The following is a 27,308-nucleotide window of genomic DNA, read 5'->3' on the forward strand; positions in this document are numbered from 1 at the left end:
AGATGTTTTTGACCCCACACTTATAGCTGACTTTCAGCGGCGGTTCCCTGACCAGCCTGCTCCCCATCCTCGGGGTCATTCCAGGGGTTGTTCCTCGTAATCCAGGCACTGTTGAGTCTATGATGTCGAGAAAATGATGTGTAAGTTGGGTAAACTGTGGTGCCCTCGAGTTGAGTTAATGCAAGGAAAGCAGTGTAATCAGTATGATTTTAAGTGGAGCTCACTTCTCATTTTTTACAGTGTATATTTTGGGATACACTGACAAGATACTGATATATATATATGTATATATATATATATATATATATATACATATATATATATGTGAAATGTGTGTGTGTGTGTGTGAGCTCAGTAGGGTGGATCTTTAAATGCCTTGTGTGTGAGTGTGTGCGGTGAAGTAAACATTAGCAAATGAGGACGTTAGTAGTTAAGACCTGCCCTCCCCGCACCAAATTTAGTCTTAGGAACCAATTACATCACTTTATATCACACAGACTCAAGGACACACACAGAGACGCAGCGAGGGGCTTCCCTTCTGAAACCACTCGAGTTCTCCCCCTCCCTCTCATACACGTACACACACTCACACACACACTCACTCACACACTCACACACAGCTGCCAACATGTGCCTTTCAGCAGCTTTTCTCCTGTTGAGTCTGTGGGGTGAGTCCTATTTACTTCTATTACGTCTTGTTTTGTGAGAAACAGCAGGTTTTGGATCATTTTCTGCCACTGAAGTGTGTTTCTCTTCCCGTGTGACTGCTGGGTCCTCAGCATGCTGTCCGTTTCACGGTAGACTTTGGAGAAAAAACACTTGGCGTTGATGATGACAGGTTAATGCTGTATCTGTGGATCATGTTCAGTGCACCCTGAATTTGGTCTTGATCGTCGTGTGTTGGGCCACTATAATGTTTTTTTTGTAACTGCAACACCTGTTGCACAACCTTGGCCAGGTGAATATATGAACATTTAGTGCATTTTCCTCAAAAAGAGATGTGAACTTTGGTCAGTTTAACAGTGCCTAGTCAATTATTTGTATGGGTCATCCAGTGGATAGGCTTCTACTACACTTACCTTCATAATATCACTTTTTTCCAATGTACAATACAATTAAAACATAATGGAAAACAATGTATTAGATGTAATTAGCTAGACAGGTGTATTAACAGGACTGTAGTTAATGAAGAATTGCAGTTAATTCTTAAAGGTTTTGCATAAGTAAGCCATTATGATGTGAACAAAGTTGTTCAGAGTGGTTTGCTGTAAAATGCAACATCCTAAAAAACCTAGAGAGTAAGAATTGTTCACAGTGGTGGTGGGAACCAAACATCAGGAGAGTTTTATGCCTCCACAGAAAGTTATTACATGGAATTATAATGAATGTGCCACCGGATGTCTGAGACATTGTTTTATGATAATTTTAGGGAAGATTTTGGCCTAAAATTTATATTCACCATCGTTAACAGTGGGGAGGTTCATGCAGGGTGTTGTAAGGCAAAATAGTCCAATGTATTTTTTGGATTTACAACCATTTTACCATCACCAACATTCCATATAAAAACTCAGAAGGCATGTGTAAACCAAACGGCTGTATTTGTGTTGTAGGCATCATGACCCCTGGTTCCTATCACCACCACTGTAAAGAAATCCCACGTTTTTGGAACAAACTACTTTTGGTTCCCTTAAGAAACTTCGGTAAATGAGAAGAACCTTTTTAAAGAACTTTTACCTAATGTGAAGGTTCTGTACCAAAGTTCTTCCTGGAACTGTGTACCAAGAACCATTATTGTATTTTCATGAAAATTGCTAATGTAGAGGGGTGTACAAAGTATCAGAGACAGCGCATGAATTACTAATACTTATTCGTCATATTATCAGAAACACCGAACAGGTGCACTTTGTAGGTTTACAGCTACCCAGTCAGTGGTGGTCCAATGGTGGTCCCTTTTTACTAAAGGATAGGGGCAAATTGCGCAACAGAGGGGCTACATTCAGTAACTGTAACCAAAACTACATGTCTAGTAGTTGTTTCTGATCAAATGGACAAAGACTAATTCATATGGTGTTAAGTGGATCTAGAATGATTGACTTATGCTAGTTTTGTTCACTCTACCTTTAAAAGACTATGACCTTAGCGCTTTTTAAGACAGAGTGGGGACAGGCCCCAGCTGACTAATCTCTTTTGATGAAACATGAGATGTGCACTATTGTTGTTTAATATCAGTTAAAAAGGTGCTGCTACCAGAGCTCCAAGTATTCCGTGACAAGCTACTGTCCCTTAACACTTTGTCGTCCTAACTGTCTTCCAGAGGTGTGCATGACTTCTCTTTTTTATTTTCACTCTTGGTTTTGTCCTGAATACTGTAAAGGACAATGCCTGAGTGAAACTGAGCTGGAAGGTATTCAATCACCAGACCTTCACAGAAGCTTTTTGCATGAACTATAAATCTAAAGCTCGGTGCTCTTAGCTTGACAGCAAGCCAAGATCTTTAGCTAGTTGGGGCAAAAAGGTAGAATGTGACTGGGAACGGTCAAATACATTTTATATTTGTAGTCTATGGGACGGTTTCCCAGTCAAGGATTAAGCCTAGTCCTGGACTACACAGGATTTTGTATGGAGATCTTTCATTGAAAGGAAGATATAGCCCATGACTGGGCTCTGTCCAACACTAAGTGCCATGTACTTAACATCTACATGCTTCTTCATGTACTTTAATCTAATACATACATTCAGTAATAAAAAAGTGCATTGAATTTACTCAATTGGTGACTGGAAGGTCGCCGGTTTGATCCCCTGAGCTGACAGTATGTGACTGAGGTGCCCTTGAGCAAGGCACCTAACCCCCAGCTGCTCCCCGGGCGTCATGGATAGGGCTGCCCACCACTCTGGGCAAGTGTGCTCACTGCCCCTAAAGTGTGTGTTCGACAAGTGTGTATGTGGTGTTTCACTGCACGGATGGGTAAAAATGCGGAGGTGAAATTTCCCTGCTGTGGGACAAATAAGGGTCTGTTAATCTTCTTAATTATGGCGAAAGCCTTCAGCAGAATTACTGCCAGAAACAAGCACGCTGAAAGGCAAAATTGTGTTGGTGTAGTATGTTCATGTGGAAATGATGTACGCTTTTAAATCAAGTAGGAGAGAACAGTTTTCAGTCTCTACTTTAGGATCTAGCAGCAAATGAAAGACGAACATTTCAATTCAGTAATTGGGAGATAGCGGAACTCCAGGGAGACATCTTTTTCTTTGAACACAGAAAACTTAAAAGTCCCAAGATCTCCTGACAAAATCTCTTGACATAATGGGCTCATGTCGATACTGACACATAAACCAACCTAATTCAAGCCAAAAAGGATCATAAAACTAGTAATAAATTAAAAATGAACCTATAGACAGTTTCATTATCAGAAAGTAATTCCTGGAATTTCAACATTTTAACATTTTCAGTAAAAACATAATTAAAAGTTGTCCCCACCCCACCAACAGATTGCAATATTCAGAGCTCTTGACAAAACAGGTTATGCTGGTAAAGAGGACAGTTATATTTTCATGTTCCGTTTTGAGAGACTTCCCTCTACTGACCCGGAATTTAACAAACCAACCCCCATGTTAACCAGAACTGTTCTCTGCTACTTCCAGTACACTATTTTTTTCAGTGTATTTAGGGAGGAATAGAGTGGGTTGGTTGCTCACGCCTATTTAGAATGAAGAAACACTGTAATTACCTGCTTTGTTAAGAGCTTAGAGGAGTTTCACTGACATTCCAGTTTTTAATTTGGCATCAACACAGCCTTGCAAAAAACCACAATAACCACAGTACCAGGCTGCACCCACTAAAACATACAATTTTTATGTGTACTGTATCCCACTTAGTAAACATAGCTGTGGCAATCACGGAATTTTAAATTTAGTCAAGTTGTCTCCATTGACAGTTCTGCATGTAAAGCATTGAAAAATTAAAAAATTGTGATAGTGACACAGAAAAGAAAGAGTCTTCATGAATATTTTCCTTGCACCACTTGATTCTTATTATGATACTTTATTTCCAGGTTCTTCTACCTACGGACAGTATCAGGCCAATTTCAACATGGCAGGAGTTACAGGTTCTGTCTGGTTTGACTCCATGAAGCAGATAGCTAACGTTAACCTTACTGGTACCGACACAGCAATATGTGGGCCCTTCAACCTCTCCGTCACCGAGTTTCCTGTAATGTACAGTCACATGACCCAGCCTTGTGAGAAAGCCCACATAGGAGAACGTGTGTTCACATTCACTGTGGATTCTCCTGATTCGGTGGTGAACATCTCTGGTATCTTTGAGCAGGGGTCTAGCCTGGAAGCAATGTCTCTAGTGGTAGAGACGTGCAATGGCACGAAGGCTTGTGCAGGCATCCTAGCAAGGTCAACAGTCACCACTTGGCAGGCACGGTTCTTCAAACAGGTGGCTGGGAACATCTACCTCCGCCAGGTATCAGGGGAACTAGGTGCCACGCTTCTTGCGGACCTGGTCAGCGTGGATCAGACTGACACCCCTGTAACTAATGTTAGTGTTTTCCTGTCACAAAGTTCTACAACTAGCTGTACAAAATTGCTGGGCAGTTTAGATCCAAACAGTTTGAAAAACCTGGGCCAAGTAAAGGTTGGCTCCCCCCTTGAAGCTGTAAAATCCCGTCTAGAGACCTCCAACCTTGGTACTGGATTTCGTTTTGCCCTTGTCAACTTTAGGTCAGGATACTCATGTGGTGAGCTCAGCACTTTAGAAACAAAGGTGGTCAGTGCTCCCATAGACATGAGGGGGGTCAAAGGTCAATTCACTTTTCACCAGCCATCTCCTTTTGACCTCACCACTCTCACAGTGAACCTGACCAACCTCAATGGAAGGGTCGGGCCATACCATATTCATTTGTTTCCCACACCACAGTTGAGGTCACCCCCAGAAAGCACCTGTAGTAATGACAACCTTGGGGGTCACTGGAACCCCTTTGATGTGAACACTCAGGCTTCTGTTTACCCTCCTCCTCATGGCTCCACCCATGACCGCTATGAGGTGGGAGACCTTAGCTCCAGGCATGGGTCTTTAGCAAATACCAGTGACTTCCAGGCCAGCTTCACTGACTGGAACTTGCCCTTGTTCGGACAGAACAGCATCGTGGGACGCTCCGTGGTTCTACACCAGCCAGACGGAACAAGGTTTGCTTGTGCAAGCATTGGCTATCCTGGAGAGGTGATCACAGCCAGGGCTGTCTTCCAGAGCCCTGTGGTGGGATTTATCCTGTTCACCCAGCTGCGTGAAAACCCTTATTCCGATGTCTCTGTGTTCCTGGACTTGTCTTATGGACAACCATCCACACCTGCAACTCAGAAACACCACTGGCATATCCACAGTGACCCCATTAGCACAGAGACAGACAGTGATGAGGGTCGCTGTTGGTCTACTGGGGGCCACTGGAATCCCTACAACATCAACACCAGTTCGAGTAGCTACAAAGTAAACTGCAAACCAGAGTGTCCTTTTGCTTGCGAAGTTGGAGACCTGTCCAGGAAACACAGCCTGATAAATTTGGGCCCAGGTACAGGCAAGTATTTTTTCACAGACACTACATCCTGGCTGTCTGGAATGATCGGCAGGTCTGTGGTGATCCATGGATCTGATGAGGCAGGCCGTCGCATTGCCTGTGCGAACCTCACCCTCCTTCGCTTTCCGTCAGCTCAGTCTGGATCCTGGCAAGGTCCTGGGTCCTCCAAAGGACAAGTCCACTTCTTCCAGTCCTCTCCCCAGGGTGCAACCAACCTCCACATCTCTCTGACTGGGCTGGAGGCCAGAGCAGCTGGATACCATGTCCATCTACTCCCAGTAAAGACTGGGGCAGAGGCTTGTTCCAATGAGAACATCATGGGTCACTTTAACCCCTATGGGGTGAACATCTCGTTGTCTCCTGCTCCAGGGAATGGCACAGTGGATCAGTATGAGATTGGAGATATAAGTGGGAAGTTTGGGTATCTGACAGATCAGACTCAATTCCAGAAACATTACATGGACAGTAATATGCCACTGAGTGGACCCAACAGCATCATAGGACGATCGCTGGTTATTCACTACAAGAATGGAACAAGGTCAGTTCAGTTGTGCTCCTATTACTTATGGAATGCACCATTTTGAAATGGGTGCCAAAATTCAGTGGTGACAGTTTAGTTATGAAAGCATCATGCTATTGTTACAGCTCAGGTTTCATTTGAACCCTTAAAAGCAGAACAAAGATCTGGTAAGAATACAAAATTATTTATTTAACTGTATGTCATTTGTTGGTGAGTTTAAATGTGCATTTGTAGACCTGAGACAGATTTATGGAGGAGATTTGTAAATCAGTAATAATTGCATTAGGGTATTAAAGGAATAGATCGGGAAAAATTTAATTTACATGATTTGCCACTTTCCCCCAAATGTCAATCAGCCAGTACATGTCTCCAAACTTTGCTTTTTTTAGTTTAGAACCAGAGCTGCTAGGCTACCATTGCTAATAAAACCTGGAGGTCAATAGTCACCCAAACCGTTTTGCGTAAACACAAGCCCAAAACATCTCTCAACCCACACAAACTGCTTCCAGGTTTTCATTCAGATCATACAGACTCACTATGAATTATTAAAAAAATCTGGGACAGCCATTTAGAATAACTGGAATCACTTCTTTTCTGAGCACAATTTTGTATCATTCCAAGACCACCAAAGACCGCACCGTAGGGTATGAGCCTTATATTTGAACTTAAACATATACATAAAAAAGCATCAGTTGAAAGCTGGACCCAACAGTGACTCCCAGGACCCACCTCTGAGCCCTTGACCAAGAGGAACCTAGTGGCAGGTAAAGACGACCAACATAGAGTGTCTCTGCTGCTCATTTTCATAGATTTATCATTATTCAATAACTTCTAACTGTCTTACAATAAGCAAGTCTTAGGTATTACTGTGCTAACATGCCTGCATAGTTGACATTTTACACAATGCTCCTACACTCCAGCCTCCCAGAATTTGAAGGCAGAAGATTATCAGAAAGCAGAACTGATGATGCAATTCTAGTTTTAGCATAAATGTGTACTTAAGATCTATTCATGACCTTTTCATTTTTTTAGCTTATTAACATAATTTGAAGCAAATACACAAAAATTTTGTCATAAGTTTGTGAAAAAGGTTTAGGTGACTATTGACTTCTAGTTTTTGTTAGCACTGTTAGCCAAATCATGTGAATATGCTTTTATTTACCAAACTATTCCTTTAAGACTTTGTGACTAGATCTAGGAAGAATTCCCAATAATATTGTAATGTGTTCCAGAAACTATACTCACTCTGGAAAAAAGGGACCATTTAAGGCCTGAGTGAACATATTTGGACCCTTTTAAGTCCATAATTAGGTCTTTGGGAAACGTGCTGCTCATATCAGTTTACCCTAAAGCTATTTGGCATCCATTATGGGGTCAGATATCTAAATACCAGCCCTTCTTCGTTGTAGAGTAAGAATGAAAATTTGACGCAGCCAACTATGATGTTATAAAAGCTATACAAACCATTAGTATCTACCTATATATGGATTGTAGCTTTTGTAAATCAGATGACTGTGAGCGTCTTGGAAATTCTGAACTGTTCCTTTTATACCTCATAGTGAAACAAGAACTTACAGGCCAAAACTTTTTGTAATAGTGAGTAACAGGTATATTTAGCCTCTTTGGGTTCTCTGAGTTTTAAACTAAAGATACTTGTCAGAGGAAAATTGCTGTTACCATTTCAGACGAGGCCTAATCTGTCTGTGAAATCACCCCAAACTTGTTCTGATCTTCTGCAGAATGCAGTGCGCCGACATCACAGCTGGAAACTCTTCGGATGCATACTGGGTCATCGCCAAGGCAATATTCAATGGCAGCGTGACTGGGACGATAACCCTGGTAAAACAAATATAACAGTTAGTGTTTAGTTATTCTAGCATTTCGCATGACATCACACCGTATAGTGGCCGCCTTTTTGAGGACCGAATCAGGGAGTGACTGCAAGACGCGACAGGAGCCGAGAGACGAGAGACACACAGACCTTTAATTCAGTGTTTTCACTCCAGGCTTGGAGCCGCTGCACTGTATAGTTCAGTGTTTCTCTCTGCTGTTCACCTCGTTCAACTCAAGAAGGGATTAATTAGCTAATAATATCAGGTATTTTAACCAGGAAACCACAGTTATGCAGTGCAGGGGTTTCAGGACTGGAGCTGAACTCTGAACTAACTGAACTAGTAAACTTACAGAATCACGTCTGTCGAAACACGACGTCGTTTTCAGACCCACGACATTCAGTCTGATATTTAACGTTAATGTTTCTCCATTCAGACCTCATTTAAATCTCCAGAAACAGAGAGTGAAGTTATACCGGCTGTCTGCAGCTCCGTTAGGGGGACGACTGTTCATCTCTCGGCTGTTAACGTCAGCTAAAGTTATCTAAAGGCTAGCATTGTTCACATCTGTGTTAATTAGCTGATGTCATTACCCTCCTATGATCATGAGTGTTTCTCCTCTTTATGCAACACCATGGGATCCTTTACCCACCCTGACGTGAAGAGCCGGTGGGCTTCTGTGCTTTTAAATGCTTTGAGAGACCTTTCAGAACAGAGATAAACATATCAGGAAAACACAAATTTGGCAGCTTTCCGTCAGTTTAAGTGGGATCAGGAGTTCAGAGGGGAAACTATAAGGATCTCAGGCTGTTTTATCGACTTTGTTAAGGTAACGTTTTCACTCTTCCAAAGTAAGGAGAGTAATTTTAGCCATTTTTCACCTCTACTTACTTTCGTGCAGAGCAGCGAAGCCAGAAATTCGGTCCCAAATATGGCGGCCACAACAGAAAAATCACATAACTGAAACCTGAGGATAGTTAAATTAAGAGCCAGCTGGAAAACAGGAATGTACCCCTAAAATGACCCACATCACAGAAAATTTCAGAAATCACAGAAATTTCCTCACTTTTGTTTAAGGTAGTTTAAGGGAGTACATAAACATTCTTAAATGTGCTGTTCCTTTGCAACTCCATTTAGCCTGTATAGTCTGTTTTCAGTTCACTGTAGTTGTGATGTCACACAAAGGAACTTATTTGCATATGTCCATCTATTTAGCTTACAGCAGTTCAGCTCTGCCCATTCATTATAAGGTTTTGTTTTGCATAAGGCACAATACAGGTCAGCCAATCAGAACACACATCATTTAACATCATTTACATATATCAGTCTTAAAGGCACAGTAACAAAAACAGCCTGTTTAATTATGGGGGATAAAGAGAAGTCAGCAAATGGTCAGGTAAAAATGGGAGAAGGGAAAGGGTAAAAAGTGGGATATGGGCCCGTAAATAAAAATTATTAAATTAAATTACTGTTTATGGGTGCGAATAAGAATGTACAGTGTACAGCTGCTATCAAATAAGGACAGAATATACATTTTAATGGGCCCGTGTAATGAAAAAAACACATTTCCTCTACTTGGGGGGTTCGATTCCCCGGCCGGGCGACTAAGGGGCTGTGTGTAGTTTGCATGTTCTCCCTGTGTCTGCATTGGTTTCCTCCCACAACCAGGCAAATTGGAGATGCTAAATTGCCCCCAGGTGTGAGAGTATGTGAATGTGTATATGTGTCTACCCTGCGATGGACTGGCAGACTGTCCAGGTTGTTTCCTGTCTTCTACCCAATGACCGCTTAGATAGACTCCAGCAACCCTGAGGACAAGCGGCTTAGAAGATGAGTAAATGAATTTGAAGTGACTGTCAGAGTTTCAAAACATACCGTTTACTCCCCAGTCCATATATGGAAATTAGCCTGCTTTGATTTGATTGTTTTTGTGATATCACAAGCTCATTTACATGAACCTGCCTATTCAGCCTACAGCAGTTTAGCTCTGTTCACTCATACTGAAGTTCTTGGGCTGTTTCAGCTCGGAGTGCTTTTTGAATGAGAATCAGATCTGAGCTCATTTGTATACATCAGTCTTAAAGGCGCAGTAACAAAAACAGATTGTAATTGGGATAAAGAGAGGTTGGAAAGTGGTGATGTAAAAATGAATTATGACCATTTTTGGTTCATAAAGCCACACAAATGTTATAAGTGGAGCTCAAGAGGGAAAATAAAATGCAAGAAAAATGTATGATATTGGTCCTTTAATATATCCCTACACACACATATGTATATGTATATTATTGTATGTGCAAACTTTACAGCCACTGACTATAATGGAGCGATACAGTTTCTTTTGAGATGCCTGCTTCATTCCCATCCAGCTGGCACACTGGATGTAGAGCATCTCGAGTCCCTCTCACCTTCAGTCCAGCTGAAGAGGGGATATCTCTTTAAATCTGCCACAAAAAGATGACGCTGTCTGCTTTCTCTCCGTTCTGTGGAGTGGAGGGCAGAGGCTGGGGTTGGAGAGGAGAGAGGAGATAATAAAAGTGGGCACAGCATCACTGCGAATCACTCTACCAACATTAAGCACCGCATGTGAGAGCACAACTGCCTCTTTAATAGGCCCACATGAACAAATGTAAGATGTAATATAATATGTACAAGACTGTGCCTGCCAGTTAAGGGAAAATCCACCAATTTCTCAAAATTACTGCATAATGAAATGCCTAAGATGCAAACAAAGTCATTCAGAGTGGTGTGGTGTGAAATGCTCTGTTCAAGAGAAACCCACAGGGTCAGAACTGTGCACAGTGGTGGTGACAGGAACCAGATGTCTGAAGTGTTCATGCCTGAGAAATTGTCTTACAAGGTTTTGGCCTCAGAGTGCTTTTTTTAAACACTGTTCTTTGTGGGGAGCTACATGCAGAGTGTTGTAAGGCAAAATAGTCATCAAAGCAAACTTATTTTTTAATATTTACAATTATTTATTTATTATTTAACATTACATATAAAAGCTCAGAAAACGTATGTAGGTTGAATGGTGGTTTTGGATTGTAAATAAAATGGTTATATTCGTGTTCTAGACATCATGACCCCTGGTTCCTATCACCACCACTGTAAAGAAGTTGTTGGTAATTTTCTCAGTGTACCATTCCACATCAAACCACTCTGAATCTTTGTTTACATGATTTGTTTGTTTGTTTGTTTACATGACGTATACAGAAATTTTAAAAAGTGGTGGATTTTCCCTTCAAGTACAAATTCATTTTTCAGCAAGGGTACTGAAAAGAGTACTGAAAACCCCTACTTAAATAAGTTGATAATTTTCTTGAGAACAATTTAAAATTTGCTGTTTTGGACTTTAGCCTTATAACTTATTTATGTTTATTGTATTAAAACAAATAAGTCAACATTCCCTTTTGTCACTGCCAAAACAATCATAACACTACCGAAACTTTACCAAATGTTTCAGTGGTGACAATTTTAGCCCATTTTAGGCAGAACTAGTACATGACTAGCTAACACAGCTTTGAAAAGCTGTACACACATCAAATCATTTTTCATTACAATAACATAAAAATGGTACTTAATTGCAGAAAATGTGTTTCGGTAGTGACAATTTTTAATATTTTACACTGGTTTTCAGACTTTGGGACACATTTACTTCAAAACAGGGGGAGCTAACTGCTCACCATGTGGCCACGAGAGACAGGGATGAAGTTAGGGGCGTGGCCTACAGACTGTAGGCTCTGCCTACAGACTATAACTGTGTTTCGCTAGTGACACGAAAACGTGGGACAAGTTTTTTATTTAAAAATTAAACTTGTGATAAATCTAAATCTTTCAGTATCACTTTAAAAGAAAATCAAAAAGATATTTTTTTAAAAACTATACTGACAAAAAAAATATTTTGTGTAAGTTGTGTAAATTTAGGCATCAGGGCAATAGAAAGAACCCTATATATGATGATTTTATATATATTTAGGTTATTACTACCTCTATTAATGCATTGGCTTTCAATAGATTATAAAACAAAGTATCTTAACTTAATAAATTTTTAAGTTTTTATTATGGGACAAGAGTTTGAACTAATTCAGTAGAATGGTCCCTATTCATAGTGTACATTAAATTCATTACACATAAAATTAATGTTAGCTAGCTGCTTGATGCTAAGAATACTCATTTGTGCATATGTCCATGTTGTTTCCCACTTTTGTAGCCCAAACAGGGTCAAAAATTAGCTATTTTCAAGCTTCTCATTTCTAGGCCCTGAACATTTTAGGGCAACTGATTGTTAAATGCTGAAATCACAGGGTCTCGTAGCTCCAACACTATGAGAAAAGTTCATAAGAAAGATAATGCACATGTACATTTGAGTCTTCTGTTAACATTTGTAGCATTTTTGTCAAGAATACGATCTCAAACAGCGACAGAATGTTGTATTCTGATTTCACCTACCGCCTAAGTAACAGTATGTGTGTTCTGTATATCCCGTTAGTCCCAACAGAGTTTTCCTGATGGCAGTTACAGTGATGTAAGCCTGCTGGTGGACATCCGTGCGTCCAAAACACCCAACGTGAGTAGCTAATCATTACCCAGTCCTATTATATAAGTCCCAGCAATGTTACCTCACGAAACAATTTAGCATTGTGCTGTTTTCCCACATGTAATCCCAGTTCTGTGTCCATTTTAATCAGGTCACCAAAGCCTCCTGGTACATCACTGAAAGTCGCACCGGTGGCCTGCCTGCTGGATGTACTGGAACAGGAGGAACCTTTAACCCTTTCAACATGACAGCTCGGGTCAGTCAAATATGCCAATAATGGAGATATAATATGTACAACATAGACATCTGAAGTCATGTCTTCATTCTGTAGTTGGCGTCATGGCCATAATAGTCCTGCTAGAAAACCATATGTTGTGTATTGGATTCTACTAGGCTGGTCAGCAGTAATGGGAGCTGTTATGATGATCACCAGTAATACCACCATTTGTGTTTTGGATGCTGCTACATTGGTCAATCAGCATGACTATGCCAGGTGACCAGCCAAACCAGCACCAGACCAGCATAAACCAGACTAGATTAACATGGCATGGAGCTCATGCTGATCACAAGATTGGGGGCAGTCATGGGCTGGAGGTTAGGGAACCAGCCCTATGACTAGAAGGTCGCTGGTCCACCCTCGGACCACCCAGATTATTGTCCTGTATACAAGCTCTACCTAGTTTTTAATCTCCTCAAAGAGATTTTAAATCACAGAGACTTTTATTTTAGAAAATAAACTTACACAAATTTTACAAACAACTGAGAGGAAAAAAAAATGACTAGGTCTAATAGAAAATGATTCTATAGAAAGTGTTGTTGCTAAAATTCTGCTAGATTAAAATTATTTACTAATCAAAGTGTAACTAAAGAAAGGAAGGAAGGAAAAATCAGTAAATTGGACTGTGAATGGAAAATGAGAGATGATAATTGGACTTTTGTCTAATAATCCGCTTAACCGCCAGTGGACCGCCCGGAAAATGCTGAGAAAAATGCCAGTGGTCCGCCAGCTTTGCCATTAGCGGGCCGACAGTGCTATCAGGGTATTATGGGACTATATGATAGAGGGACAAACTCATGAGGACTATACCAAGAATATCTCCCTCTTTCTCTCCCACTCGCTCCCCCAAACAGAGCTCCCACTGTTCTCAGCTCACTCCTCTGGCCTGTGAGGTGGGGGATCTGACCGGTAGGCACGGCTCTGTCAGTCTGACCCAGAGGCAGCTGTTCACCGACTCCCACCTGCAGCTGGCTGGAGACTTCACAGGTACCCCAGCACACAGAATGTGAAGTTGATGAATCAGTCTAGCTGGCTATGTTTCCTCCTTTACTTTTCCGCTGGAGCTCCACGGCTAATGCTAACAAGTAATAACACCTCAAACCATGTTCAGTTATTCATCTCTAATAGACTTGCTTGTGGTTTCTGACACTGTATAACAGACTGTTACCTATAAAAATGGACAGAAATGCAAACAAACTTCAGGCTTCAAGATGGCTGCTACTACTGTTTTTAGCTTAGCAGCATACTTTTGTCTACTTTTTATGGAAAACAGTGCGTCATACCACATAACCAAAAAAGAAACAACAAGTCTATGTGAGATTATTTTACAGTTCAACTTGTTTTAAGGCAACTGTGAGATGATTTAGGCAGTTAGCATGATGCTAGTTGGTAGTGTGTAAGCCATCATTTGTTAGCTACATTAGCCTCATAGCTCCAGTTTTGGCTAATCTAATACATTTGGGGTAACTGTGCCAAATTACTACTTTAAAGCCTGATTGAGATTTGCTGACATTAAATGACAGCCATTTCTCTACTAATGCATGTCTAGTGGTAAGTTTAGCATGCAATTTATTGTCCTGCACAATCTAGTGGGTGCATTGCTGTTAGTCATAAAGTCTTGTTTTCACTGTACTCCAAGTACAGTACTTCTAGTAGTTAAACCTCCAAAAATGTGAGACAGCAAAGCTACAGAACTGACATCAATATTAAGCTACATAACCAACTCATATGAACAGCTGGCCAGGCAAAAGTACAGCCTCCACATGGCGGGGTTAGTTTTAACAGTGTAAGTAAACAAAGTCAGTAAATCAAGGATGAAAAATAGCATCAAGTCAGATTCCTAAAGCTTTACGTTTGTTAACCTTCATAAATAACAAGTGACTTTTCATCAGTTGTCTACAGATCGCTGGTGCTAATGGTCGGGAATTACACCATCGCTTGTTCGGACATTGTCCCAGAATCACCCTCAGCTCAGCAAATCTTCCCTAAAGTGACATTCTTCAGCAGGTATGTATTTACAGAAGCCATGGTAGCCATGTTCTCTTCACTATGGAATGGCAGCACCAAATCTGGATCTTTTTGTGAAACTCATGTCTTCACATTCAGTAAGGTGAAATAAAGTTAAATAAAGTTTTCTACCAGTGGATTCTTACTGTTGTGGTGGAAAGACACCATCATGAGCTTGTGACTCCACCTTGCTGGCTTATAGTCAGTGGTTACCAACCTTGGTCTTTAGAGATCTACCTTCCTGAGTCTAGTTCCAACCAAGATCTACCTCCAGTTAATGAACTTTTTCAGAAGTTCTTGCTTGGCTGGATCAGATGTACAACACTAATTCCAAAAAAGTTGGGATGCTGTGTAAAATGTAATTAAATGTAAATAAAAACGGGAATGCAATGATTTGCAAATCTCATAGACCCATAATTTATTCAGAATAGATCACAGAACACATATCAGATGTTGAAAGTAAAACATTTTACCATTTCATGAAAAACATTAACTCATTTAGAACTTGATGACAGCAACGCATCTCAAAAAAGTTGGGACAGGGGCAACAGAAGGCTAAAAAAGTAAGTGGTAAAAAAACAGCTAAAAGAGCATTTTGCAACTAACTCACATGACTGGGTATAACAAGAGTATTTTAGAGAGGCAGAGTCTCTCAGAAGCAAAGATGTGCAATCTTCCAAAAACTGCATCTAAAAATTGTGGAACAATATTGGAAAAATGTTTCTTGCCATAAAATTGCAAAGACTTTGGATATTTCACCATCTACAGTACATAATATCATCAACAGATTGAGAGAATCTGGAGAAATCCCTGTACACAAGGGACAAGGCCGATGGTCAATACTGGATGCTCGTGACCTTTGGGCCCTCAGGTGGCACTGCATTAAAAACAGGCATGATTCTGTACTGGAAATCACTGCATGGGCTCAGAAACACATCCAGAAATCATTGTCTGTGAACGCAGTTCGCTGTGCAATCCACAAATGCAAGTTAAAGAAACCATATGTTAACATAATTCAGAAACACTGCCATCTTCTCTGGGCCAAAGCTCATTTAAAATGGACTGAGGCAAAATGGAAAACTGTTCTGTTTTCTGTGTTCTGTTCTGTTGGTCTACAGTCTGTAATTGTACACCTATATAGTGGGCATAGTGTTCAGTACCAGTAGCACAATTTTTGTCTTTTTTTTTCGTTTAACAAAAGTATTGCATTAACCATTTAAGAACCACGGCCATTTTGTACATAGCCCCTCCATTTTCAGAGTTTTTTCTCAGTTTAAAAGTAATCAGACAGTTGGCTGATAAGCAATTTCATGGCCAGGTGTGTCCTCATTCCTCGTTATTTCTTGAGATAAAAGATCTAGAGGTGATTCCAAGTGTTGAATAAGCATTTGGTAGCTGTTCATGGGAACTCTCAATATGAGGTCCAAAGAGCTGTCGATGCACATGAAGGGGGCCATGATTAGGCTGAAAAACAAACTTATCTCAGAGATACTGGAAACTGTACGAGTGGCCAAATTTGGTCCATTTTTAAAAAGAATAAATGTACCAGCGAGCTCAGCAACACCAAAAGGCCTGGAACACCACGACTAAAGTGGGCGATTGTAGAATTCTTTCCGTGGTGAAGAAAAACCTCTTCACAACATCTAGTCAAGTCAAGGACATTCTAGAGGAGGTTGGCGTCTCATTGTTAAAGTCTCCAATCAAAAGACACCTTCATGAAATAAATAGAGAGGGTTTACCTCAAGATACAAAAAACACTAAAAAGCAGAAAGTCTTGATTGATTGCTAGAAAACATTTAAAAAAGCCTGTCCAGTTCTGGAGCAAGATTCTTTTGACAGATGAAACCAAGATTATCTTTACCAGAAAGATGGGAAGAGAAAAGTTTGGAAAAAGAAAAGAAGGGCTCATGATCCAAAGCATACCACATCTTCTGTTAAGCATGGTGGAGGTAGTGTTATGGCATGGGCATATATGGCTCCCAGTGGAACTGGTTCATCAGTGTTTAATGATGATATGACCACTGATAGAAGTAGCAGGATGAATTCTGAAGCGTATAGAGCTATACTTTCTCCTCAGATTCAGTCAAACGCTGCAAAACTGATAAGACGGCGCTTCACTGTACAAATAGATAATGACTCAAAATATACTGCGCAAGCAACCCAAGGGCTTCTTAAGGCAAAGGAATGGCATGTTCTTAGATGGTCAAGTCAGTCACCTGATCTAAACCCAGCAAATAAGCACCATTGCTTATTGTTACCGATTTCCAAACGTGCATGTTTACGTCTGAATTACATCATATTATTATAGTTGTGGTTTGCTAGAATAAAATCACAGACATCATCTGGAACTTGAGCTAGACATTGTAATGTGGCTTTGTGGCATTGTAATGAGTTGAGGCACAAGGTGTTCCATGCAAAAGTCAGTGCAGAGCAAACAGGGAGCTGAAACTGAGAGGGCAAAGAATACAACACAGAATACACTTTTAATATGTTCATTCATAAGAATGCTATTTTAGCTCTGAAAGTGTTTGATACTCAATAATTCCACAGTGAAAATAGTGACACTTGAGGTACAGCTGGGTAGTTGATCAGCCGAGACAAGGCCCGATGTCAGAGCTAATCATTAATGGGGCACATAAAAACCCATGGGTGGCCAGTGAATTCACACGGCAGATGAAAAAGAAGCTAAGGTGAAATATCTACAGTAGACTTGTCCAAAGGAGGCACTCATTCAGGAGAGAATCCACAGGAAAGCCTATGGTCAGCAGCCACTAATGATCTCCTCATTCAGGGTGTTTTCACACTAGAGTTTCTTTGGTGTTATATAGACCCAGAGCTGCTCGCTCTGCAAGTTTGTTACAGTTGGTCAAGTGTGAAAGCAGTTTTCGAGCCTAGGAGAAATTCAGAGAACTGATCTCTGGCCTGCGGTTTGCTTCCAGTGAACTCTGGTGTGGTTTGCTGAGCGTGTGGAAGCTATGGCACTAGGTGTGGGGTTGCATGACTGGTTCAGTTGTCACGTGACTGCTTCAACTTTGCATTACTTCCCTTTTCAAGTTTTGTGATGTCATGAAAAGGATTGTTGTCGACATAGAGATACAGGCTATATTCACATTACCAGAAAAAGGCTGGAAAAAGAATGAATGCCCTACAGTCCCACCTTGCTGGAACTGCAGCATGTTTGTGTAAAAGTATTCTTGCTGTTTGGTCAGGTATGACTTCCGTAAGAGGGTGGCGGATGTTCTAGACGTCCATGTGTCCCGAGTGTCGGTCTTGCCTGGAGCCCTATCGCCCATGCCAGGAGGGAAGTGCCAGCAGGTCACCTTTCTCGTGTCAGGTAAGGAGATTCACTTTTACTACTGACAACAGGTTGGGAGGGACTTTAGTGTCAAAGCACAGTAGACAATTTCTATTCTTGTTCCATGTTGTTGGCCAGCTTTAGCTTCTTAAAACTGGTATTGTGGCAAAGTTTTGTTATGGGACATAATAAATCACTCGTAGTGATGAGTAAATTGTCCCAGATAAGACTTGTACACCCCTTTCAATACTGGTTTTAAGGAGCCCTCGTCCACTTGGCCTGGTCATTTCCTCTCGAGGAAATCCCCACCGTCATCTTTAGGGCTTTTCCAGAACTTTATTAGCTGAAGTGAAGGGCTTTAGATGAGCCTGGAGTGACGAGGGATTGCTCGAACACCAGTGTCGACTTCCACAGCAGAACTTGCCCAGAAATCATTGCAGCCTGATGCATTTCCTTCTTCAAACTTGAAAATAATGGCGGACAAACCTGTTCACAAGCGTAACATTTCAAAACCATAACATTAGATTTGCTGGCCTAACTACTCCATCTGTTACACATGAGTGCTGATATGACTTCATAGCTTTCCTGTGCTATCTGGCTTGTTAGCATGTTAAAGGCTACACAGCTAACAAGAACAAAAAGAAAGGCATTACAGTACAGTTCTACACCAAGTTTATAGCCAGACAAAGCACTCACTCACACACGTTATGTACGTTTTGCTCAAACTTCTTAAAAAAACATTTTGCATTGCAAAGTTAGCATGGCTAGCCGATTAGCTCACTGAGGATAACCGGCCGAGATCGAGTCGTTCCGTTAATAATAATCCACTCCTCACTGTCCCCTCCTTCCCTTCTGCCGTGAGTGGACACTTGTGTAACGTAGGTGACCCACATCCAAGTGGTGAGTTAAAGTAGGTGAGGGTCTTTACTACAAGTGATTTTGCCTATTTAAGTGAGAAATTTAATTTCATTTAATGATGATAATTTAACGAAATGCAACAACAACCACTTTCGAAATATACATGTTCTCTGTCTTTCAGGAGCGAGAAAATGTAGGTTTGGATGTTTATTTTATGAGAAATCCAGGAGAGAAAGTTGAATAACCAACAAACGTCCCATATAAAACCCATTTTACCGCGCTGTCCATAATGCAAAAGGATGGTGGAAGAAATCTGCAATATTTAAGCCCGTTTGGTAAAAATTGCAGGGCTTCTTTGCTTTACTTATTTCATTCATTCTGCAGAACTTCATATAAGCAATAGAACACCTGAGGTCATATTTTATCACGAATAACATCACAGTTGTGATGATCTGCTGATGATCTGCGCTCGCCTTCGTCTCGTGCCTGCAACCAAATCACAGTCTCTTGTGTACTAGTACTCAAATTTCACCCTATCCTGTACTCACAACAGTTATTCTGTAACAAGAGATTAATAAATGATAGATTAAAATCCACCACACAGTAAAGAGACCAGTTTAGAGACAGGACTGTGTGCCACATTAGAGATCAGCTCACTTGGCTTGACTCAGCACTTCTACACTTTCTTTTTATTTGTTTTGCGCGCGAATTGTCATGAGTACACTTGAGCTCCATGAATAGGTGGAGTGGTTTTACTACACCATTGTTTTTCTCCATACACGCTTTGATGCGTTCTTCGAGCGTTCCCCTTCTCCGTCCTCCTGAGTGGGTCCGCTCTGTCTGCGCGAACAATGAACAATTCAGTCCTTTCAAAGAGCGCACACACTCGCGCCCATAAAAAGGGAAGATTATGCAGTAACCCGAGGCCCGGCTCCAGTGTGTGAGAACGTCCGGCCATCTGAAACAGTAGAGGGGTGGGTGGCGGAGGGGCTTACGTATAGACCAGTATGTATTACATGCGACACCTCTTGGAGTGAAAGTGCTGATCTAGGTTCAGTTTTTGGTTAGTTAATCCTAATGAAAGCAACAGACTGTGAATGTATCCCTTAACAAATCTACATGTACTATTGTTGCGTTGCTATGCTATGCTAGGCTGTCAAACACATTATTTTTGTAATTAATTGATCAATAGCAATAATAATAATTAATTAATTCATAATCCCATGCAAACGCTTGGGCATTCCTGGTCAAATGGCATGTTTTTGTTGATTTTTTAAGTGAAAATAAGTTAACAGATACTCTACAGAGAGCCAGAGTGCCAAGTTCACCACATGTTTGCTTAGACTTTATGTTTGAATTTTACTATAGGTCATATTCAGCAAATAAACAGAAATTGTGCATTAAAAATTGCATTGTTCTTTTATAAATCCTTAGCCATTTGACTGGGGATGTTCAAACTTTTGCATACAACAGTATAGGAATGGACAAAAGCTTCACCCCTCCAAAAGTGAGGCAAATTATTATTAAATCTAAAAAAAAAAAAGTGGCTGAGTGGCTGACAAATGACAAAAATGACAAATTGTTCTGACTCTCTAAATACAACTGGGCCACTGACTGACCGACTGACTGACTAACACCAACTTCAGCACTACATCTAGCATATAATGGCTGCAGTAACAAACCTATTCACAAAGCAGTGAACCTGCAGGTTCACTTGTTTACACCAACGCCGATGAATTATAAAGGAGGAGGAGACCGATCGAGATAGCTCAACATGTGTCTGTTTACGCCCTTCACAGGGAAACAAGCTGGGTTTGTTGGCCAGTGCTGCAAGTGGGAAGATGTGCACAGTAGCCTAAACAACTCCCCCCCAAAAAAAAAAATCGGTATTATTTGAACCAAATGCTCCAAACTGCTTATGTGATTTTTGCCGGATTTTACCAGTGATTTGAAATCTGTTTTTTAAACGTTAACATATCAATCGGTTCCAAGGCTTTAGGGTCTCCCCACCCAAACAGAGCAGCATCACCTTGTAGGAAAGGATTAAACTGCCCTCCTTTCTGATTATTCTAGTTCCAGTCAGTTAGCAAACATGTCTGAATAATATCAAATCTTAGTTTAACAAGCAGGAAATAGCAGTAGGAAATAGATATGAAACTAGATATGGAACAAAAACTGTGACCAAGTGCATTAGTTCAGTAAAATTTTGTGTTTTTTGTGTTGTATTTGGGAAATAGAGAAATTCCCTGCCCACCTAGCTGAGATGGAGATTTTGATTGGTTCCACTGCTGAGTTTGACTGTCTGTTCATGGCTGTAGGTCAGTGGTCTGTGCAGTTTAAGGATAGTGAAGATTTTTTGTAACGTAAGCGTCCTGAAGTCAATCAGTGGTGGGGTGGCGTCCCAGTACATTAAAAAGTGGTGGGTTCCACAGGTTTTATCACTGAGGTCTGGTGAGAGCAACAGTGGCTGCATGTTCCCACCAATGATTGTGTGTGTATATATAAAATTAGTGCTGGTAATAATTGTGTTTTCAACATGTTAACTTTGATAGCCTTTATGCAATTTCAATATGCCTTTGTTATTGACTGTAGTCTATATGAGTGGAAATGTGAATTGAGTACAGAGATTAATTTCTTGTGTATACAGACTGTGACAGCTGATCCTATATCAGCACTATTATTCTGTAATGCCTGATGGTTACAGTATATGCATGGGACTGGCATTTACAGTCATTCAGACCACAGGGACACACAGGTTGGATATAAAGACTCTGAGTGGCAGCATTACAGCAGATCAGGTGGTTATATATGGAAATAATTTGATACTTCTTTGTGAGAAAAGCACCATGTGGTTTCCCAAAGAGAGATGTTTACCATGACATCAATCTCTGTTTGACAAAAGACTGTTTTGCACGTTTACTTGACCTTCTATATGCTCTGGTTACAGCATTCAGTATACACAGTCTCCTCTGAAAGCAAGGCCAATTCTTTTGTTTTTGCCATACAAAAGATTTGAAATGATAGATCAAAATTTCAGTTTTTATTTCCCGATATTTACATCTAGTGCTAAACAACTTAGAACATGACAGCCCTGGTGGCAGACCATTCAATCTTTGGTGAGGAAAAGTACATAAACAGATAGTCTCAAAGTAAATAACACAAGTAAATAACAATTTTTGATTGCTTGCCTTAGCAGCATCAAGCCGGCGACCCACTGACTTCACCAAACTGTTGCAATTTTCCTTTTGTGATGCTTTTCCAAGCTTTTAGAGCAGCTTCTCCTCTTCAGAAGGTGAAATTCCACTGTTCTTCCTTGATGAAGACCTTTGTTGTGTTTGCAGCAGAAGTCTACACAGGCTTGATTATTAATGCCTGGAGCTAAATCAGAGACATCTTAACCTGAATTTGTGATGCTTGAAAAAAATACGTTCTTGAAAACTTTCAGAGCAAACTTAAGATATTTGAATATACTTTGATACTTGAATATAGCTCTTGTGGAAATTTCGGTAGCAAAAATTCAGATTAAACATTTCAGGCAGTTAAAAGCAGGTATTAAGTAGTAATAAGTAGTATTAACCCCCACTGAGGGGTCCTCTCATTTGCTAACATTTGCAGCTGAAGCTAACAGTGATTTAGTAAACCCTTTTCCAGACGAAGATAACATTAGCAAACACTTTTACATGCCTAATAAGTGCACTAGAATATAAACTAGAACTGCATGTTTATGTGTTGATTGCTATTTGTATTTAAAATTTTGAGGCGATATACACCAATCAGGCATAACATTCTGACCACCTCCTTGTTTCTTCACTCATTGTCCATTTTATCAGCTCCACTTACTATATAGGTGCACTTTGTAGTTCTACAATTACAGACTGTAGTCCATCTGTTTCTCTGCATACTTTGTTAGCCCCCTTTTACCCTGTTCTTCAGTGGTCAGGACCCCCATGGACCCTCACAGAGCAGGTACTGTTTGGGTGGTGGATCATTCTCAGCACTGCAGCAACACTGACGTGGTGGTGGTGTGTTATTGTGTCTTGCGCTGGTCTGAGTAGATCAGACACAGCAGTGCTGCTGGAGTTTTTAAACACCTCAGTGTCACTGCTGGACTGAGAATAGTCCACCAACCAAAAATATCCAGCCAACAGCGTCCTGTGGGCAGCGTCCTGTGACCACTGATGAAGGACTAGAGGATGACCAACACAAACTGTGCAGCAGCAGATGAGCTATCGTCTCTGACTTTACATCTACAAGGTGGACTAACAAGGTAGGAGTGTCTAATAGAGTGGACAGTGAGTGGACACAGTGTTTAAAAACTCCAGCAGCACTGCTGTGTCTGATCCACTCAGACCAGCACAACACACACTAACACACCACCACCACGTCAGTGTTACTGCAGTGCTGAGAATGATCCACCACCCAAATAGTACCTGCTCTGTGAGGGTCCATTGGGGTCCTGACCAAGAAGAACAGGGTAAAAGGGGGCTAACAAAGTATGCAGAGAAACAGATGGACTACAGTCTGTAACTGTAGAACTACAAAGTGCACCTATATAGTAAGTGGAGCTGATAAAATGGACAATGAGTGTAGAAACAAGGAGGAGGTCATAATGTTATGCCTGATCAGTGTACACTAGTTAAAGGTGCAGTGTGTAAGATTTAGTGGATCTATTAGAGGAATGGAATATTGTATATAAAACCATGTATTCATTGGTGTATAATCACCTGTAACTATGAATCTTTGTGTTTTGTTAGCTTGGAATGGGCCCTTCATATCTACATAGTGAGTGGGTCCTCTTCCAACAGAGGCTGCCATGTTTCTACAGGAGTGTTTTTGCATTGAAGCAGCAGCTTGAATTTGTTGGTGCTGTAGCACTGGTTGGAAGACGTAGACAGAAGAAGAATCAGTGGTTGCTGTCAGTGCTGGCTAAAGATTTTGTGTTGTGAGAAGTTTGAGAACTCAAATTTTGACAAATGGAGGCTCAAACTTATTATTTAACACAAGAAAAAGCAAAGGAGGGTGAATCCTTGCCGTCGAAGAAGTAAAAAAAACATGAAGAAGCAAAATGAAATTGGGACAGAAAACCTGATGTTCCTACACGCTTGGAAAAGGAGGGGTGAGGGAGGGATATTCAGTTGGTTGCAGTCTGCAACCTCACCACTAGATGCCACTAAATCTTACACACTGCACCTTTAAGAAGTTGTTAGCATGTCTGCCAGTGGCCACAGAAGTGTTTTTGCTCATATTGTCACACTAGACAGAACAAATTGAAGCTTTGTTTGATTCTACACACAATTCTGAGTAAATGTAGATGTTTGTGCGAATTGTCAGTCGGCTCTTGATCAAATTTGAGACTAGAACCAGAAACGTAAGTTCAGTTGGTTTGTGGTTGGGCCACTTTGTGAATGTGCAGTGGATAGACACCTTCCCAGATAGCAGACAGCTTTGGGCCGATGCTGACTTTTTTACCCGAGTGTCGGTTGACTACTGGGTAGATGTTAGGCAGGTGGGCCAGATGCTGTACAGCTGCATACAGTTTTGCCTCGTGTCTATATTTGTGAGAATATTCTGCTGTGGACCAACAATGCAGTTGGGCCAGATTCAGGCCACATGCATTGATTTCTACTGACTTTACAGTGTATAGGCCAGATCTGGGCCAGAGGCGCCGCTGTATACTGGGCCAGAACAAACCCAAGGATGTGGTCCAGACAAATTTTGCTAACTGAACTTATGAAGCAAATTGCTGTTGTCGGAAGAAAACCTTGTATCTCCAAAATGGTAACTTTACAGAAGAAGGAAAAAACATACTTTACTTTTAATGTAAGTCAATGGAACCAGAATTTTTTCCAAGTCGTTTTGGGCTGTTTCTTTCGGTCCATTCATCATGAAATTTACACAGAATGTAAAGGACAACAGGCATTTTCAAATTATGTCAAAAACTGGAAAACGACAAAAATGGACATACGAGGTTTTCTTCCGACAACATTGAAATGCTTCTTTATTGAACCCTGCAATGAAACGTGTGGCTGGTAAACAAAAATAAATCACACAGTGTTGCAAAGTTATTAACATTTTCCAATATCTTGGTTAAATAACTCCCAGAATTAGTACAAAATCTTCTTGTATCACTGCGGCTTTATCTGTGTTATCCTCTTGGCTGTCGTGATGTCACCCTGATTTGTCCTATAGTGAACCTACAAGGCAGGTGGAGCCCATAAAGTGGACAGTGAATGGAAGTACAAAGCAAGTGTCTCTAAGAAAGAGTATAGTTGAGCTAGAATCACTTAAACGATGCCACGTTCCTTTGTGCCAGATTGATCTAATACCTCTTCACACTGTCCCCCCAGGTCAAGTCAACCTGAAGAAGCTGGCCTCAGTAAAGGACAATGAGAAGATGGGCATCTTTAAACAGACTGCAGAATGTGTGAGAAGTAAGTTTCAATGAAAAACACCCCACACACTGAAATACATCCACTTGCATGCGTTCTGTAATGCAGTGGTCAGGACCCCAATGGACCCTAACAGAGCAGGTACTATTTGGGTGGTGGATCATTCTCAGCACTGCAGTAACACTGACGTGGTGGTGGTGTGTTAGTGTGTGTTGTGCTGGTCTGAGTGGATCAGACACAGCAGTGCTGCTGGAGGTTTTAAACACCTCAGTGTCACTGCTGGACTGAGAATAGTCCACCAACACAAACACTGTGTCCACTCACTGTCCACTCTATTATTCTGAGATATTAAGTCAACATTTGGAGAAAATGAATAATTATTCTCAGATTAAGTCACCATTTCGAGAAAATTAGTAAATATTCTGAAATTAAGTCAACATTTAGAAAAACAAGTATTTATTTTGAGATATTCAATATTTTGAGAGAATAAGTCATTGTTTTCTGATACTAAGTCAATACTTCCAGCTGCCAGGAAAAGAGAAGAGAAAAACATTAAAAAACATTAAAAATTTCTTTCTCCTCTACCTGCTGTATAGTTATTCCACTAGTATTGGGTTCCATACCTGACTGTGTTACCTTTAACATTTAATCTAAAATAAAACATCATTTGAAGGTAGGAACACACTTTAAACGTACATGTTTTTAGCAAAAACTGACTTATGCCCTGCATGAATGGGATATGGGACATATTTATGGGCGGGGCCTGTATAAATCAATTATCTGCCAATGAGGACAGTCCACTCGCATAAGTTTGCTTGAAATAAGTTTTTGAAGTTTTCCAGATGTAAGCTAAAAGTGAATGTAAGTTGATTGCATGGTTGTCACATCAGTGGTCAGCTGTTCAAACAGTTCAGTTAACATCTGGTTTTGCTGATATAGTGAACTTCTCTCTGTTCTATTCAGGCGGCGCCCGTGGTCTGATGACCCATAGCTGGACCATCCAGATCCTCTCGGTTGCTGCAGTTTGGCTTCTCCAGGCTCCTGTCCTGCAGTGGACGTCACTCTGAGATTCAGCGCCCGCTAGACCATACGGGTCAGACTCCGGTGTCTGAGTTAGTTTCACACCGCAGGTTTTATTGTGGATAAACAGTCAAACTGCTCCATCTGTAGTCTGTTACATTCACTGGAAAGAAAGTTGATGTATTTATTCTTATTAATAATGCATCATTATTGCTATTGGTCTTATTAGTATCAATATTATTTCCCTAGTATTTGGAATACCTCACGATATTGTTGAAGGGAATACTGATTATTGTTGCCTCCTGCTTTTGTGTCTGGTTGTAAGGGACTGTTGTGCACTTGTGTATGTGATCATTAATGTGTCTGTGTAAATAATTAGCATATGATAACCTTGTATCATGGTTTCATTTCCGTTCTCAAGATTGTATATTTTGTAAGTTGCATGTTAAAATATCAAAGCACTTGTTTTGCTGCACTAATTTGGGATTGTAAAAATAAAAAATGACCTTGTATTGACCAGCTGAGAGCCAGGAATGTTTCTCACTGTGGCCTTATATGGTTTCTTGTACGCTGCGATTGAACTGCTTAAAAATACACTTTTGTATTTTTTTCTGTCTCTTTTGTCATAACAGTTTGATCGTATCTCATACTTGTGACTTAGCATCCCATAATAATGACTTACTATCTCATAATTATGATTTAGTATCTTATAATTCTGACTTAGTGTCACATAATTACGACACAGCATCTCATAATTGACTTACTCTCCCATAATAATGAGATTCTATCAAATAATTATGACTTAATATCTCATAATCATGACTTAGTATCCCATAATTATGACACAGTATCTCATAATTATGACTCACTATCTCATTATAGTGAGATTCTATCCCATAATTATGACATAGTATCTCATAATTATGATGTACTGTCATAAACATGACTTAATATCTTATGATTATGATTTAGAATCCCATAATTATGACATAGCATC

General features: G+C 40.5%; 1 protein-coding gene across 1 annotated transcript; it reads left to right on the plus strand.

Moving 5' to 3' along the window:
- The first annotated feature begins 509 nt into the window (after window positions 1–509).
- cusr (Copper-only SOD repeat protein) lies at window positions 510–26,828 on the plus strand. Its single transcript, XM_036565161.1, has 10 exons — window positions 510–668; window positions 4,053–6,117; window positions 7,839–7,938; window positions 12,418–12,495; window positions 12,617–12,721; window positions 13,597–13,729; window positions 14,635–14,749; window positions 17,959–18,083; window positions 25,250–25,333; window positions 26,255–26,828. Exons 1-10 carry the CDS (start codon window positions 629–631, stop codon window positions 26,356–26,358), a joined length of 2,949 nt encoding a protein of 982 aa, XP_036421054.1. The 5' UTR covers window positions 510–628; the 3' UTR covers window positions 26,359–26,828.
- Window positions 26,829–27,308: the final 480 nt, after the last annotated feature.

The sequence above is a fragment of the Colossoma macropomum genome, unplaced genomic scaffold (genome assembly GCF_904425465.1).
Source record: "Colossoma macropomum unplaced genomic scaffold, Colossoma_macropomum, whole genome shotgun sequence".
NCBI classification, from domain to species: Eukaryota; Metazoa; Chordata; class Actinopteri; order Characiformes; family Serrasalmidae; genus Colossoma; species Colossoma macropomum.